The 17,355-nt window shown below is 46.7% G+C and overlaps 1 protein-coding gene across 3 annotated transcripts; it reads right to left on the reverse strand.

The window, feature by feature from the left end:
* Positions 1-462: 462 nt before the first annotated feature.
* On the reverse strand, positions 463-16,271 carry LOC106017755 (uncharacterized). Of its 3 annotated transcripts, none has more exons than XR_011806155.1 (6): positions 16,179-16,271; positions 15,188-15,294; positions 10,324-10,523; positions 9,315-9,506; positions 1,279-1,738; positions 463-1,083 (listed from the first exon to the last, which is right to left on the reverse strand). XR_011806155.1 is itself a non-coding variant. In XM_072032066.1 (6 exons), the coding sequence occupies exons 1-6, from the start codon at positions 3,703-3,705 to the stop codon at positions 921-923; spliced, it is 708 nt and encodes a 235-aa protein (XP_071888167.1). In that variant the 5' UTR covers positions 3,706-4,430. The 3 variants fall into 3 exon arrangements, 1 of the variants encoding a protein (XP_071888167.1); XM_072032066.1 differs by lacking the exons at positions 9,315-9,506; positions 10,324-10,523; positions 15,188-15,294; positions 16,179-16,271 and adding exons at positions 2,631-2,693; positions 2,874-2,918; positions 3,489-4,430 and having other exon boundaries at positions 921-1,083; positions 1,279-1,426; positions 1,667-1,738; XR_011806153.1 differs by lacking the exon at positions 16,179-16,271 and having other exon boundaries at positions 15,188-15,441.
* Positions 16,272-17,355: the final 1,084 nt, after the last annotated feature.

The following is a 17,355-nucleotide window of genomic DNA, read 5'->3' on the forward strand; positions in this document are numbered from 1 at the left end:
TCAGGTTCACAAACTACTTGACACTTGTTGCTATATGTATTGTATATTTGTACGATTGCATATGACCAACCATTAATTGGTCACTTTCTTTTTTTTTTTTTTTTTTTTACCTTCTCTCAGGACTAGAGGGCCTATGATTTTTTGTTCTTACTGATTTTTCACTGCTTATCCTGTATTCTCTTTTTTTTTTTTTTTTTCAGACAGGATCTTCTGTGAAGCTGTTTTATTTGCTATTGCAATGGTGGGCATCCTGCAAGTAGGAGCATGCAGTAAAAGTTGACCATAACCTTATATTCCCTACTACTGACACCTGATTTCTCCCTTTTCCTCATTGGCTGAATACTACAGGTTCATAACCTACTCGATCACAGAATCACAGAATTTCGAGGTTGGAAGAGACCTCAAGATCATCGAGTCCAACCTCTGACCTAATGCTAACAGTCTCAACTAAACCATATCCCTAAGCTCTACATCTAAACGTCTTTTAAAGACTTCCAGGGATGGTGACTCCACCACTTCCCTGGGCTCGGTGCCCTTCTATACCACATACGTACAATTTTATTTGACCAACTCTTAATTTCTCCTTTTTCTCCTTCTCTACTGACTAGAGGGCCTGTGATTTTTGTTTTCACTGATTTCGTACTGCTCATTCTGTTTTTCTTAGCTATCCTCCTTATTTGTGACAATGGGACCTTCCTCGTTACCTGCTTAACATAGTCCCCATGGCTGTGGTACTGTCATGCCTGCACAGTCACTTTCAATTGTGCATGGTTAGTTGATTTTCCACTGCAAAAATGACTTCTAGTGCAAAAACACTACCTTGTTTCTCACACAACCCCCACTGTTGTACCTCTGAAATGGCTGCAGAATCACTTTTGAACATGCAAGATTAGTGTAATGTTTTGTCTGCACACAGACATTTAATTCTCATGCAGGGCATTTGGTGGAGGTCTTAGTAATGTGCATGGTCCCTCAGGCAGACTTTCGATCTCTTTAGCAATTTCCTCCATTTTTCTTTCTTTTTCCACATCGTCTGGATCTTTACTCCGCAAAGGAAAGTAAGATTCACCCAGCAGTGGTTCTCTGTGACAGAACAGAAGCGTTTTCAAAAAGAAAACATGTTAATAAGAATTGACAGATTAACGGTAAAGAAGTCTCTTAGCAGAAATCTCAGCAAAGAGCTGCCCAGAGCTCCCTATGCTCCATGATGTTCTCGCTAGAAACACTTCCCTGCACAGAGCAGCAATCTAGCAAAGACTGCTGGGAAAACCCACTCACCGTTGTCTCCTCTTCAGCAACCATTTCACTGAGTAGCCCAAAGCTGCCAGAAGGAACAGACACACAAGGATGGCCAGCACCACAACTGCAGTGTGCTCTGGCATCCATTTGTGATCCAAAGCCTCTGCATTTTTTTCACCACCAGCCCCTGGAGGAAATGGGTAGTCATACACTTTTACAAGTTCTGTACCACCGACAGTCTCACAATGTCTTTGGCAAGTCCGAGCAGTTATCTTCACTTGGTTGCTTTCCCTCATTCTCATGCATTAGCACCAGAAGAAAAGGATGACCAGGTACAGTCCTCCTGAGCAAGAGCCCTCTCATGACAGAGAGGCTGAATGAGGGCTAGCTCCAGCAGCGTCTCTGGGAATGAATATGCATGCCTTACCCATGCAGTTTTTCCCTTTCTCCATACCGCTATCCTGTAGAGAAGATGCAGAGCCAACATTGCTGGACAAATCTGCAAACAAAGGCAGAAAAAAAGAACAGCTCCTGTAAGATACTGCAACAAACATCTCCAGCTTTGAATGGCAGTGAATCCAGTTTGAACTCATAGCTACTCCCCAACACCTGTCATCCTCTTCTAAACCTTTACTCTTACTCCTAAAGAAGCATTGGCAATATACCCCTGTGATGTCCCTGTTGCTCAAAACCAGGATCCATCCTAAAATTCAATGAAACATTCTTCATGGGAACAGCTGAAAGCAAACAGGGAGGAAGAAAGCTAGCATGAAATGCTGCAATACGCTGCTTCCTAAGAAATGCCTGCAAAGGGGCCAGGGTGACCTCCTGGGTGCAGCCTGGCAGCTCCCTTATGAAATACATAGAGCCAGTGTACCCAGATGACTTCTCCAAGACTCAGAATTCCACTGAAGAGATGCAGAGCCAGTACCTTGCCACATCTGCGACCAAAGGCACATGAGAACAGCTCCTGTCACATACTGCAATCAACTCCTTCAGCTTTGAATGGCAGGAAACACTACTACTGCCTGACACCCATCTCCCCCTTCCTTTGACGAGCACATGGCAGCGTGGTACCAGATGCCAGCACAGGCACTGTATTGGCACAAAACTCACCATGTGCACGGATCCTGGGGAAAAGGACCCCCAGGAGTTCACCCAGGCTCTAAACAGCCCCAAAAGCTGCTGTCTTTGAAGACAATGCTCAAAGAAGCTCAAGGCTTCAGCAGCTTGCAACGCAGCTTCACAAGATAAAGCAGCCTTGCTCGATTCCCATTCTGCTCTTCCACATATCTGAGCATCAGCAAAGACTGTATGAAGGTACATTCCCCTGAAAACAAGACTGGAAATAAATGCTGACACTGCAAAGCCAATAAAGGTGGGCTGCTTACCCCTGGAAAAGCCTTGAGGCTTAAGAAAACTGTACCGCCGAGATGGGTGGCCTGTAGGCAAAGCTGTAAGCAAGCAGAGACAACAAAGTTTTTCTCTCCATGTTGTGCTAGGCTCCCCTGGAAAGGGGCTGCAGAGGCTGGAAGGGATCGCATAATGCCATGGAAGCCACACGTGGCTGACACTGGATGAGCCCTGGCTGGGGCCCAGACAAATGCCTAAGGACAACAGTATGGGCAACTCACCCCTGGGATTCCCCCAAGGCTCAGAACCAGTCTTCAGGGGAGAACCTGCAATGGAGTACAGAAGGGGAAAGTTTCTGTGACACATTGTAAGAGGCTTCATCACATGGGATGTGCAGTGACAGCACAGGGACGATGGGATCCACATGTGGGACCCAGAAGCTCCCCAGATGCTGACCCAGGGAAATAGGCACCAGCAGTCAAAGACGTGCTGGATAGACAGGGCTGTGCTTGCCTGCTGGGGGCCTGTTACATTCCCCAAAGCAGCAAAAACTGAATGGGGAGCTGTGGAGGACAACAGGTGTCCTGGCAGAGAGACCTGGCATTGTCGGGGGGTGCTGCAGGAGAACAGTAGAAAGGCTGTTGTGCCTGGAGTCAGCAGCAGCTGAGCTCTTCCTCCAGGCCATCCCTGAGGCCCCAAGCTGGGATATGGGGAGATGCTTGAGAGCCACTGCCCCCCACCCTGCTGTAACCAGGCACAGGGCAGCAAAGCTCCCATTAGAGCCAGTGGCTTCCCTTATGGCCCTGCCGGCCAAGACTGCTTGCCAGGCAGTCCCCAGAAGGCAGTGCTGGGCCCAGAGCCAGCAGTGCCAGAGCATCCATCACTGCCAACCCTACCTGGGTGCAGTCCTAACCGTGGGATATTCAAGGTCTCCCCGGGACATGGGGCCACCAAGAGGAGGAGAACAAAGAGAAGGAAGAGCAGGCGGCGGCAGCGAGTAGCGGTCCCCTGTGCTTGCCCCATGCTACTTGCCAGCACCCAGAACCTGCTTTGCACCCTCCAGGCCGTGAGCACAAGGTGGGGATGACAGGGCATGCTACGGGACCGCTGCATGAATTCATGGGGCCCACTGTGACCTCACAGCACATCTGCAATGAGAGGGCAAATGCTCTGCGGGGGTAGCTACAGCAATGGAAGCAGACCAACTGGCTGCAGAGATAAACCTGTACGTGCTGCTCAGGTGTGGCAGGATATTGCTGCATCAGTCGAGAAGGTATGTAACATTGATGCTCGCATGCCCAAGAGTCACACCCCCAGAGAACATCAGAATAAAGAGGTGGACCGAGCTTTGAAAACTCGTGTCTCAGGTGGATCCAGACAGGGGGATGGTAAGGGTGAGCTGTTTGTAGCTCAATGGGCCCATGAAGTGCCAGGACATAGGGGGAGGGATGCCACATCCAGATCGATGTGCTTGTGATGGAGGGGTGGACCTGACCATTGAGGCCAGCAACACAGGTGACCCATGAGTGTTGAAACCTGTGCTGTGTGTGATGAAATGAACCATGAGAGTGAAGTCTCCCTGGAACAGCAGGCTAGGATACCAGCTAGGATGGTGTCACTCTCTTCAGGTGACAAGCAACAGGACACAAGGAAACAGTCTTGAGCTGCACCTGGGCAGGTTTACATTGGATAAAGGGAAGAATTTCTTCACAGAGGGGGGTGGGTGGTCAAGCATTGGAATGGGCTGCCCCTAGAAGTGGCGGTGCCCCCCCAGCCGCGGAGGATTTAAGAGACACAGATGTAGCACTACACTAAGGGACATGGCTTAGTGATGGGATTTAGTAAGTCAGGTTGACAATTGTACTTGATGGCCCTGAAGGGCATTGACCTTGCTTTGCCTGTTCCTACACAGGGGTTGTCACCACTGTCTGGCTGTTTCTGACAGCTAGCCTGAGGGGAACACTCTGAGTGCATGGCACAGACCAACAGGACAGTCTGTGCTCCAAGATTGCCCAGAGCTGGACAAGAGCTATTGGCAGATCTTCAATAGCCATGGCTATTTTGGCCATTGTTCTTCCTTCCTCCAATCTACCTGGGTCTTCCCTCTTCAAGACACTGTTAGTATTGCCTAGCGCATGCTATTTCACATGCCAAGCCACTCCAATGAACACTTGCTCCCCCAACAAATGCTCACATTACTGCACTCACATTTCTGCACTCACAATCAGATGTCCACATAGCCACATTCCCACAGCAGCTTCTTAGCTAGGAAAGGATTTTGTAAAATACATTCTCATTTTAATAGACTGTATTTAATAAAATCCTCCTCAGTGGCATGAAGGAAGCAGCTGTTTTGCTTTTCCTGTCATTTCTCTCTCTCTTCTCAACTTTGCTTTGCCAAGATTTTTGTCCTGGTTTCAGCTAGGATAGAGTTAATTTTCCTCCTAGTAGCTGATAGGGTGTTTTGGTTTGGATTAGGATGAGAACAACATTGATACCACACTGATGTTTTAATTGTTGCAGAGCAGTGCTTACACTAAGCCAAGGACTTTCCAGCTTCTCACTCTGTCCTGCCAGCAGCCAGGCTGGGGGTGCAGCAGGAGCTGGGAGGGGACAGACCCAGAGCAGCTGACCCAATCTGGCCAAAAGGGTATTCCATACCATCTGACATCATGCTAAACAATATATTGGGGTAGCTGGGGGGGGGGGGGGGCATCTGCTCAGGGATAGGCTGGGCATCAGTCAGTGGGCGGTGAGCAATTGATTGTGCATCACTTGTTTTGTGCACAGCATTAGTAGTAGTACTATTATCATTTTCTGTCCTAATAAACTGTCTCTATCTCAGCCCACAGGCTTCATTTTCTCATTTCTCTCCCCCATCCCAGAGAGGGAGGGTGAGCAAATGCCTGCGTGCTGCTTAGCTGTTAGCCAGGTTAAACTGCAACAGTCCTTTTGACACCCAGCATGGGGCACAAAGGGTTGAGATAGCAACAGATTTGACTGGAAGTGTGTTAAAACAAGATTCTTATAAGCATTACATCACTTTAGTAGTTGCTAATCACAATGCCACTTTGTGATCTCAAGTCTGCTGTGCCTGTTTTCCAAATCAAGTTATATAGCACATTACTTAGTGTATGTGTCCCCCGTCATGTTGCTTATCATTTCTGGAGGTCAGGACAGGGTTATTATTTTGCTGTACTATATAACACTGGCTTACAATATGATAAAATCACCAGCTGTGAGACTAATCTGGTATTTGTACTCAGCCTTGTCATCAACTCCATGCTTTGGGAACCCTACCTCAGAAACTATTAGTTACTATTAGTAACTACACCTTTCATGGTTCTTCTTCAGGGAGCCAATCTATGGAGGGGTCAAGGGAAGATAGTTTTTTGCACTCATTCACTCTCCCTTTTATCTCTCCAGGCAAGTTACGGTAGCTTTCCAAAACTTTGAATATCCTCGGGATGTTCAGACCAGCATGTTCTCCTTGTTATGTCTCCTGAATGCACCTTTAGGTTTTGTCTAAGGTTAAACAAATACTTAAGAGTGTCATCCAGAGATTTGTCCTGAGGCAGGATAATTGTGAGTGGTGGGGAGCATGGGAGGATATGGGCAGGCTTGTAGAGCAGTGGGCACCTCCAGTGCTTTGGAAATTTACCCCCAAACAACTGAAAATACTAAAAAAAATAACTGGTAGAGTGCTTGAAAGAGGTGTGTCATCACCCTGGCAGTACCAGACATACAGAAATCACTGCAATGTGCTGGGGCTTGGTCTATGCTTACCGAGCTGCATTCAATGCCAATATAACCCCAGTGACAGACCCTGCGGCCACTTCAACCTGAGACAAGCCCAGCGGCCACTCCAAGCCCTAAAACAGGCCCCAAGGCTGAGCCAGGGAAACAAATTGTGCCAGTGTAGGTTGCACCCATAACCAAGGTTAAAAAAATGGTATAGAGTCGGATCATTTAGTACACAGAGAAACTCCTGCTAGCTATGGAGATGACGAGGCCAGGCCATCAGAGGAACAGGAGGATGAAGATGTCGCAAAACCAGCAGTATCTAGCCAAAATCCATATCAGCATGAGCTAAGAGATGTGCAAAAATATTTTAGTTGCTGTATAGGTGAGCAATTCATCATTTGGCTGCTCTGGTGCTGGGACACTGGAGTCAATTGTCTGGAATTAGAAGGCAGAGAAGCCCAGCAGCTGGGATTCCTTGTTAGAGATGCAGGCGTTGACAAAGTAATTGGAGATGGAGTAAGACCTTATAGCCTCTGGAGGCGTCTCCTGTCAGCTGTAAGGGAAAGGAAGAACTTGTATGCCTACCAGGCAAATGGACCACTATGGAGAAGGGAATCAGCCATACGGGAGGTGATTTATGAGGACCCAGACAACGGATGAACATCCACAGATCCAGATGAAGTCAAGTACACAACCCATGTGGCAGAAGTTTGTACAGAGTGCACCATCATCATATGCCAGCTCATTGGCAGTAATGGCCTGGAAAGAGCATGATGAACCCACAGTGGATGAATTGGCTAAACAACTCTGTCAACACGAAGAAAGTCTCTCCTCTTCCCTATAAGGCTGTGTCTTGGCTGTGGAGAAACTTCCTGAAGAGGTCCACCAACTTAAAGAGAACTTGTCTTCCTCCCCACCTGTACAAACTAGTGTCTCTGCTATCAGGGGTAAGCATCCTTCTGTGCAAGGAAGACAATAGAATACACACCCCATACCACCCTGGGGTTTTACCTTCATGACCATAGAGAGGACATGAGAAAATGGGATGGAAAATCTACCTCGACCCTAGAGGCACAGGTACAGGGGTTGCAAAAGAAAACAACTGGGAAAAGGGGGTTCTCTGAAAAGCTTGCTGCTCCAATTTCCATCAGGCAGTCCTTCAGACACAGAAATGAAGATTTCAACCAGGACTAGAGGGGCCCTGCCTCCAACCAGGGGGAGAAAAGGGACAATCAAGTTTATTGGACTGTGTGGATTTGATGGCCTGGCACATCAGATGCACAGAAATAAGGCTTTAGTAGACACTGGTGCACAGTGTACTGTAATGCCATCAGGCTATAAAGGGACGAAACCCATCTGTATTTATGAAGTGATGGGGGATCTCAACAGTTGACTGTATTGATGGCTGAAGTGAGTCTGACTGGGAATGAGTGGCAAAAGCACCGTATTGTAACTGGCCCAGATGCTCCATGCATCCTTGGCATAGATTATCACAGGAGAGGATATTTCAAGGACCCAAAAGGGTTCTGCTGGGCTTTTGGCATAGCTGCCTTAGAGACAGAGGGCATTAAACAATTGTCTACCTTGCCTGGTCTCTCAGAGGACCCCCTTCTGTTGTGGGGTTGCTGAGGGTCAAAGAACAGCAGGTGCCAATCACTACAACCACAACCATGCAGCAATATCACACCAACCGAGACTCCCTGATTCCCATCCATAAGCTAATTTGTCAACTGAAGAGCCAAGGAGTGATCAAGCAAGACTCATTCACCTTTTAATAGTCCCATGTGGCCAGTAAAAAAGTCTAATGGTGAGTCTAATGGGGTTTTGGAGGCAGGGATACAGAGGATCTGATGCCCGCTGCACTCCAACCAAAAAGGAGATATTAGCAGCATACGAAGGAGTTCGATCTGCTTTGGAAGTGATTGGTACTGAAGCACAGATCCTCCTGGCACCCTGACTGCCAGTACTGGGCTGGATGTTCAAAGGAAGGGATCCCCACTACACATCACACAGCTGATGCTACATGGAGCAGGTGGGTCACACTGATTGCTCAGCAGGCTCAAATAGGAAACTGCAGTTGTCCAGGAATCTTGGAAGTGATTATGGACTGGCCAGAATACAAATATTTTGAAATATCACATGCTGAAGAAGCCCCACTATATAGCAAGCTACCAGAACATAAGAAGAAATATGCCCTGTTCACTGATGGATCCTGTCATATAGTGGGGAAGCACTGGAGATGGAAAGCTGCTGTATGGAGTCCTACACAACAAGTTGCAGAAGCTACTGAGGGAAAAAGTGGAGCGAGTCAGTTTGCAGAAGTGAAAGCCATCCAGTTGGCTTTAGATATTTCTGAACAATAAAAGTGGCCAGTTCTCTGTCTCTGTACTGATTCATGGATGGTAGCAAATGCCCTGTGGGGGCGGTTACAGCAATGGAAGCAGAACTGGCAGCACAGGGGCAAACCCATCTGGGCTGCTGCATTGTGGCAAGATATTGCTGCCCGAGTAGAGAATCTGGTTGTAAAGGTATGCCATGTATATGCTCATGTGCCCCAAAATCAGGCTACTGAAGAACATGAGAACCACCAGCAGGTGGATCAGGCTGCTAAGGTTGAAGTGGCTCAGGTGGACACGGACTGGCAACATAAGGGTGAATTATTCATAGCTGGACAGACCCATTGCACCTTAGGCCATCAGAGGGGAAGGTGAGCAAACAGCTGTGTGGTGCTTAGCTGCCAGCTGGGTTAAACCACAACAATGAAGCAGCTGTTCTGTTTTTCCTGTCATTCCTCTTTTCTTAACTTTGCTGTGCCATTTTTTTTTTATATCCACAGTCAGAATTGCTCTGATGGCCAGCCTGAGGTAAACAGTTGGATAATGCAGAATGAAGTAGCTTTGTGCTTTACTAGTTCCCCTCCCACAACTCTGAGGAACCCTCCCACACTTGTCCAACAATACAGAAGTTAAATCACTAACTTGTCTGGGGTCCCCCCTCTGTGCAACTGAGGGGGACTAGTGTGGACAGGGTCTTCCCACTGCCAGAACCAGGGCACTTCAGGAGTCCTCGAGAGTGGGTAGGATCTACAGGTTAGAATCCATTTCTTGGGACTGGAAATTGGAGGACATTGCCATCTCCGAGATCTCTTCTACAGTGAAAGCAAGCTTCATCTGCAACACAGTTTTGGAAAAGAAATTAAGAAGCAAATGGTAAAAGTGTCTCCCAAGAGAAATCAAGAAATCAACAGCCAGGTTGACATTCTGAGTGCATGCCACAGTAACAATTGCACCACAACCAACCAGGGCTTGGCCAAAACTAAGGAATAGCTATGGGCAAATCTTCCATCACACGCACACATACATGTGCACACAGGCACATTATCACAGGGGCAGCTAACTTAAATGAAAGACAGGACAGAACTAAAGAGCTCCAAAATAGCTCCTTTAGCAAAAGTTAGGATTTCACAGAATGCATTTGCCTCCCATTCCCTTTCCCTGCAAATTTGCACATCAGCTTACATAGCTTCACTGCCCCCTCCTCCAAGGGATAGAGCCAGCTCTGCCATCAAATTCACTGGAAGCACTGGAATTACTCAGAAGAAATCCCCTTTTTGCACAGTATCATTCAATTCTCTCTAGTCAAATACCACCCTGACAATTCCAGAAAGATGAGTCACAGCAGTGTGCTGCAGCCTGGCCCATCCATGCTAATCCAACCCCTGTGACCACCCCACCACCACCCCACACAAAGAGAAGGCAGCCCTCAGCCCACTCCAACCCCTATGACAGGTTCTGTAGCTGGGCCAGAGAATTACCTATGCCAGTACCAGTCACCCCCATCAGTGACCAGCTGCCTTGCAGGTTAGACCACAACAAATAGCCTAAAATAGCCTGTTTTAGTCTCAAATGCAATGTACTGCAGCACGTCCCAAGCCAGAGGTGTAAAGTCAGTTCTTACTCTGTGACTGTAGTTAAGCCTGACTCTTACCCCCGCAATCAGCTTCCTCCTGAGGGTGAGTGGAAGGGCAGGCAAAACTCTTCTCTTTAGTGACCAGTGATAGGACTCGCAAGAACATCATCAAGCTGCAACTGGGGAGGTTCAGGCTGGACATCAGGAACAGGTTCTTCACCAAGAGGGTTGTTACACACTCAAACAGGCTCTCCAGGGATGTAGTCATGGCACCAAGTCTGTCAGAGTACAAGAAGCATTTGTACTGTGCTCTTCATTATATAGTCTGAATTTTTGTGTAGACCTGTATGGAGCTAGGAGTTAGACTCGATCCTCGTGGGTCCCTTCCAGCTCAGGATATTCTATAATTCTATGATTAATCTGCCCATGGCTCTGGCAAAGGATGTAGCTGAAAGGCAGCTTTCTGCAGAGATTTTAGATACATGCATGACCTACAGGCACTCCTGCAATCAAATACAGAGAAGTTTTCATTCCATGCTGTGACAGCCTCCTCCATTGGAGGAAGGGCAATGACTCTACAGGCCAAGGTTGATGTGAGATGCTCACACAGGCCTGGATACCCACAGCTGCAGGGAGCCTTTGCCTGTGATGTCAGTGCCCTCCAAGGGAACAAGTGTTCAAGATTTACTTCTGCCATCCCTTGGATGACCCCATGAACAGCAGTGCACTTGCAAGGAGGGGCTGAATCATCACTACCACCAGTTGCGTCTCATCTTCAGAGAAAGAATGCTTCCTGGCAACCCTAGGTTTATTACAAGTACAATGAACTATTACAAATTTTAAAAATTCAAAAGACAAATTATCAAGTATTTCTAGATTATTCCTTTGAAAGTACAAGGGGTAGTTAACCCGGTGCTAACATGGAAGCAACACCTTCACCAAGATCAACTCCGAGCAATTAAGAAACCATCTTAAGAACATTAATTTTTATCTCTTTCTCTAAGAGAGAAAAGCTCAACTACCTCATAGTACAGTACGTTGCCATTTTATCTTGGGAACACCCACTAGGAAATAGAGATGCACATTATAGTATGTGTTTTTCAGAGAGTGAGTTACATGTTCAGGGTAGGGGACTGACATCAGCACGTATCCATAAACTGGATTTACTTTATGGATCCTGTTTTTTGCTCAAGGCCCTGCATGCTTTCTCCTGTAACACCAGATTCAGAGCCAAGGTCTCTGAACTCCACAGGGGGAGAAGGGTACTTTTCTTTATAGGGAACTAAATCCATGTGATTATTTTAGTTAAAACAAGTTGTGGAAAGATCCTCTCTTCCTGCTAATGTGTCTTGTTTTGGACAGACTTCCTCAACCCTTCCAAATACAATTTTTATTGAGAATGGCCATTCATCACTGTGAGTACTGTCATTTCCAGTATGCCACACCTCATAACCATTTTCCATGTTGAAGTGTTCCAAGTGCCCTCGTGTGTTTTTTTAACTCTAGTTGAAAGCTTAAATGATTAAATAAACTATTAAAAATTAGTTATAAATAAGCTTCAATCTTTAGATAGCTTTAGGTAGATCTTAAGTTCTGACATTTTATGCACATTTCCTAGTGCTGACCTCAAAAACCAGCCATGGGCATTATTTATACTCATTTCTATCTTCCTCCAAATGAGCAGCCTCAGAAACAATTGAGCCCATTTCACACACAACTGGAGGTAATTCTCAGAAGCATCCAATTCATTTTGAACATCACCTTTTGGCTTCTTAAACCTTAAAATACTCCCTTGAACCTCTAACAAGAAGTTACTAGCTTCATAAAGGAAAATAAGAGTTGAAAGTGTTTGAAAATATGAAAGCATTTTCATGTAACAGCAAAGTTACAGGAGTGAAAGCAAGAAGTTCTACAGGAGTCAAAGCAAACAGTTCTACAGGACTTCTAAAAAGGATTTGTAACCACAACCTGGTCCACCCAATTGGAAGGGTTACTTTTATACTTGCATTCTTTCACCAGAAGAGCAGCAAGCATTTTCATTTTTGTTCAGAAGTTATCGTTCTCTCCATAACATCATGGGACCAAAGCCTAAGACCTACAGAATTGGAAACAGACAATCAAAGTAAACGGACAGATGAGCAGAAGCATACTGATTCACAGAAAATGCAGAGGTAGGGGATGTTGTAGAAACAAGTGATGGATAGCCACTCACAAAAGGAAAGAAGGGCACAGTTGACAAGAACAGACATCTTGAAAGACCCAAGAACTGCTCAGGAAAGTAGAGAAAAAGAGACAAAGGAAAATTGGGGCAGTGTAGGACATTATATTTCTGTCACCACAGCTACATTAATTTCAGCTTTGTACAGCAACTGCTGTTAGATGTTTCCTTCCACAAGGCATCAGAATAGCAGCTAAGTAAACTGAATATTGTTGTATTGAAAAATGCAATTGGACAACTGTCTGATCAATTTGAATATTACTGGTAAGACAAGATTAAGTTGTCACAGTATGATAACTATGTGTATGAAATCTTGGGGTACCATGCAGAGTGAAAGCCAGTAGTTTGCATTTGAGATTCATGCCACAAAAGTGAAGAAGTTATGCATCTAGAATTCCTCTCACTTTAAAAATGAAGAAATTCCCCAAACTAGTCAGGAGATTGAAAAAAAAGGGTCATTTAGAGTAGTATGCAGTGTGTTCCCCTGCAGCTTCCCTCCAGCCACCAGTGCACCACTTGCTGCACAATTTATAAGCCAGTCCCCCAAGTCTCCACCTCCAGCCCTCACCCCATATGCTTATTACCCCCACATGAGCAGCCCATGTTCCAGAACCTTCTGGAAAGGGCTAGAAAGGAGGAGGTGGTCAGCAGGGGGTGCTGCTGCTGCTAAGGTCTTCCCCCATGCTGTCAGAACCACAGCTGCAAAGACAGCACAGGTGGTTACTACATGGTGCCCAGAGAAGCCAGGAGATGAAATGACCCAGTTTTCAGAGTAGCATGCAGTGTGTTCCCCCAACACCCAAAAAATTAAACAAGGTGTAGTGCCTTCACTACCTACACCTATCATCATTCTTCTTTTTAAAAGAGGACTGAGAAACAGAGGACACAGGCACATTCTGGAAGTGCTATGTCACCTTTGTTTGCCTCCCCACCAGACTCATTTTTCTGTTTAAAAGGCCTAAAGGAGTCCTGAGATTCTGGAGGCATTTTAGGGAAGATAGAGAAACCCTGAAGGACTGTTTCAAAGATGCTGGTAATGCAGTTCTTGAACTAGGAAGCTGGTCAAGAGCTGCCAGAAAGGTGCTTGGTTTAGTAAGCACAAATGACAACCATGACCACATTACCCAGCAACCCCTCACCATTTCACCAAACACCCTACAAATAAAATACTGAAAAGCCCTGTCTTTTGAATTGCCCTTGTACTTGACTGTGACAGAATATGGGCTTCTCAAGCAATCTACTCCAAGTCCTTCCCATTTCCTTAAACCACATTACTTCTTTGCCCTTAGGAAGAAATAGTTGATTGCATCTACTCTGTAACTCCCTAGGGACTTAAGAAATACATCTGTATTTTCAAACCATCTTTAGAGGACACCAAACAAGGAAATTCTGGCATGAAGAGACACCTTTACTAGTCCATTATCCTGTTTTCTCTATCTAAAACAACTACAAGAGGTAGCACAGCAAAGGAACTGTATCTCTCAGATCTACCCTTCATCTTGGTCATTTACAGGCAAAACATTTTGGAGATTCAAATACATGGAAGCTTCTGCAAACCAAACAAAACCACAAACATCAGTAACAGAATAGGAAGCGATTACAAGAAGGGCAGCTAGCTAGCATCCACATAGTGTAAAAATACAGTGAACATTACATATTTTCAGGTAATGAAATGGTAAAGGCACACTCAGTGAAGACACACCTATGTCAAAAGTGCCTGTAAACATTTTGACAACCTGTGGTGTTTCTAAATTTGCAATCACCTATTGCCATGTTTACATAAAGGCTTGACCTTTTTAAGTCAGAAATAAAATTCTTCCCATCAGTGAGGTATTTCCCTTCTGGGTCCATGTGTTGCATTTCTCTCCTCATGGGAGAAATGGGGCTAACATTTTTAAGAGCTCTTAAGCCACAAACAGCTTGTTTGGTTTTGCTCTAAATTTGTAGAAGGTAGCTATGTTCTCAGCAGTAACAGCCCGTCTTACCACATGCTTTTCTGTTCTGGGATGCTATTTGCTGCCACCAGTGTGACCTATGTCAAATATTGCCATTTTTTAAATAAGCTGGACTTCAATGCTGGTCTGGCCTGCATTATGTTTGACACAGAAACAAATGTTGAGGTTACCTGCTTGTACATGTTAGGCCCAAGCATTCTCAGAAGTATGATGGGGCTGCCCCAGCAAGTCCAGGGCACTGGCAGAGCCAGTTCCCCTGAAGCTCGGGAGCCTTTGCACAAAGAACCATCGCAGTTGTGCACAGGGGTCCAGTCTCTTTAGAACATTGACCTGTTCTCACTGCGGACATTGAAGTGTGCATGGCACAAGTTTGAAGTTGCTAATGTTAAGTGAGGTGAAGAGCATGGCCACCTCCTCCAGCCCAGGACTGCTCCTGCATGACTGCTTGTGCCCAAGGGAACCCCTCTGCCCAGGCTGCGTAATGCAGCTCCACTTAGAGAAGTTAGAATGCTAACACAGCTGAGCACAGTTACAAGGGACACACAAACAGAGCTGCCTGAGCCAAAGGCAATCTTCAAAACAACTAATGGAAACATTAAGACTCGGTCAAGTCCCCTTCTTCCTCTCCAACTAGGGAGGATACAAGTCCACTACCGCAGGCACGCATGCAGCACTCTGCTTTTTCACAGGAACATACACAGCTGCAGATCCTTGAACACCAAAAAAAGGCCCCTCTGGCTGTCCAGAACCCACATCTCAGACCCCTTACCTACTTCACAGCTCTCCTCCTCACCAGCAGTTCCAGCTTCAGTTCTCAGGCAACACTCCATCCTGGTTTGGGCTGGAATTAATTTCCTCCCAGTAACTGGTATGGTGCTGTGTTTTGGATTTAAAATGACTCATGTTGGTAACACACTGGTGTTTTGTTACAGAGCAGTGCTTTCAGAAAGCCAAAGACTTCTCAGCTTCTCACACCACCCTGCATGCAGGCTGGGGGCACACAAGGAGCTAGGAGGGGACAGAACCAGGACAACTGAGCCCTGGCTGGCTTCAGGAATATTCCAGATGCGGCTTCCTGATGAGCATTTTCAAGAGGTGACTAGCCAGAGGGTTTGAAGACATCTGTGTGGGGACAGCCTAGGAATCAGCCAGGGGGTGACGAGCAATTGCATTATTGCTTGATTTGTACAGATTTTATTACTTTTTTTTCCTCTTCCATTCTGTTGAACTGCCTTTATATCAGCACACAAGCTCTTAGCTGCCCTTCCACCCCGCCCTTCTCTCCCCATGCCACTAGGGGAAGAAGAGTGACCCAACAGCTGCATGGTGCTGAGCTGCCAGCTGGGTTAAGCCAGCACACACACACACACTGATCCCTCAAATTCACCGTGCTCAGAAAACCCCCTCCCCAAGAATCCCCACCCAACTCCTGGCCCAGACCTGAGGCCCCTGCTATTCACCCCCAGCCCAACTGAAGAGCCCATAAGTGAATACACAGCCACAGCCCAGCCTGGGGAAGGCACATGTAGCCCTCACCAGCACCAAGCAGGACCTGCAGCCTCCCTCTGGCCACCCCTGCAGTGCCCTGCCCTCCTCTTGCTCATGCCAGACTCCTCCCATCCCCAACAGCTCAGCTGTGCCACACTGCTCCCATCCCAGCACCTCCATGTACCAAACCCCACTCCACCCCAGCCCTGAGAGGTGACCATACAGGTTGCCTCCCAAAGAGTAACGAGACTACTCCAGCCTCGGTGTCTCACCACAGACTCAAAAAGGCACTAATGACAGCTCCATTGGTCCACGCAAGCCTGAGAAGCCCCCAGCTCCCCAGGTAGAGGAACAGGCAGGAGCACACAGCAAACCCAGGCACCACCAAAAACCACCCTGCCCTACTCAGCACCATTTATAGGTCAGCCCCGAGGCTCCGCCCCCAGCCCACACACACTAATTATGCTAAGTGTGCTAATTAGCCACATGCGCAGTCTGTGCAAGTTTTAGCTAACTCAGGGAGTGTGCTGTCTATCAACCACAAGGACAGGATTGAGGCAGGGAGCACGAGGGTGGGATGACCCCAAAAGATAAGGGAAGAAAACACAGGTACATAATACACACACATAATAGAACCAGAAAGAACTGGCTTGGGCTGCTGAAGTCTGTAAAAGAAAGGAAGGGTCAGGAGTTTAGCAGTGAGGAAGGCTGCTGGCCTTTATCAAAAGACCACCAGAGTACACCGGACTACCACCCAAGGACTGTGTGCAAATAGGGCGGGAACCTATGTTAATAACTCTTTGGATACCTAATGAATATACAAGAGATTTACAGGGAAGGGAGATGAATATGTATATATGCTGTTAATATAAGCACCCCAGCAGTAACCCTTGGTATGTGTGTTAGGCAGAGTGATGCCCCGCACACCTGGCGCTGTAATAAAGAATACCTGCTTAATAACTTTGGTTACTGAATTTTCACTGTGTCAGACTCAACCTGTCCAGGTCCCTCTGCAGGGCCTTCCTACTCTCTGGCATATTGACACTCCCCCCAGTTTGGTGTCATTGCAAGCTTACAGAGGGTGCACTCAGTTCCCTCATCCAAATCATCAATAAAGATATTAAACAGGATGGCCCGCAACACTGACCTCTGGGGATCACCACTTGTGACCGGTCACCAGCTGGATTTCACTCCATTCACCACCACTCTCTGGGCCTGGACATCCAGCCAGTTTTTTATCCAGCAAAAATGTACCTGTCCAAGCCGTGGGCTGCCAGCTTCTCCAGAATACTGTGGTAGACTGTGTTAAAGGCCTGACTGAAGTCTAGGTAGACTTCAAGAGCCTTTCCCTCATCCACTAGGTGGGTCACCCGGTCATAGAAGGAGATGAGATTGGTCAGATGGGACTTGCCTTTTGTGAATCCATGCTGGTTGTCCTGCACATGCTGT

This window comes from Anas platyrhynchos, chromosome 1 (genome assembly GCF_047663525.1).
Source record: "Anas platyrhynchos isolate ZD024472 breed Pekin duck chromosome 1, IASCAAS_PekinDuck_T2T, whole genome shotgun sequence".
In the NCBI taxonomy this organism is placed as follows: Eukaryota; Metazoa; Chordata; class Aves; order Anseriformes; family Anatidae; genus Anas; species Anas platyrhynchos.

Bases quoted from the DNA above. Each gene is read 5' to 3' on its own strand.
- LOC106017755 (XM_072032066.1), bottom strand. From the start codon at position 3,705: ATGCAGCGGTCCCGTAGCATGCCCTGTCATCCCCACCTTGTGCTCACG. The intron at 2,694-2,873 runs GTGAGTTGCCCA...GCTTGCTTACAG, and splicing joins GCCTTGGGGGAATCCCAGGG to CTTTGCCTACAGGCCACCCA. The intron at 1,427-1,666 runs GTAAGGCATGCA...CATTTCCTCCAG, and splicing joins GAAAGGGAAAAACTGCATGG to GGGCTGGTGGTGAAAAAAAT.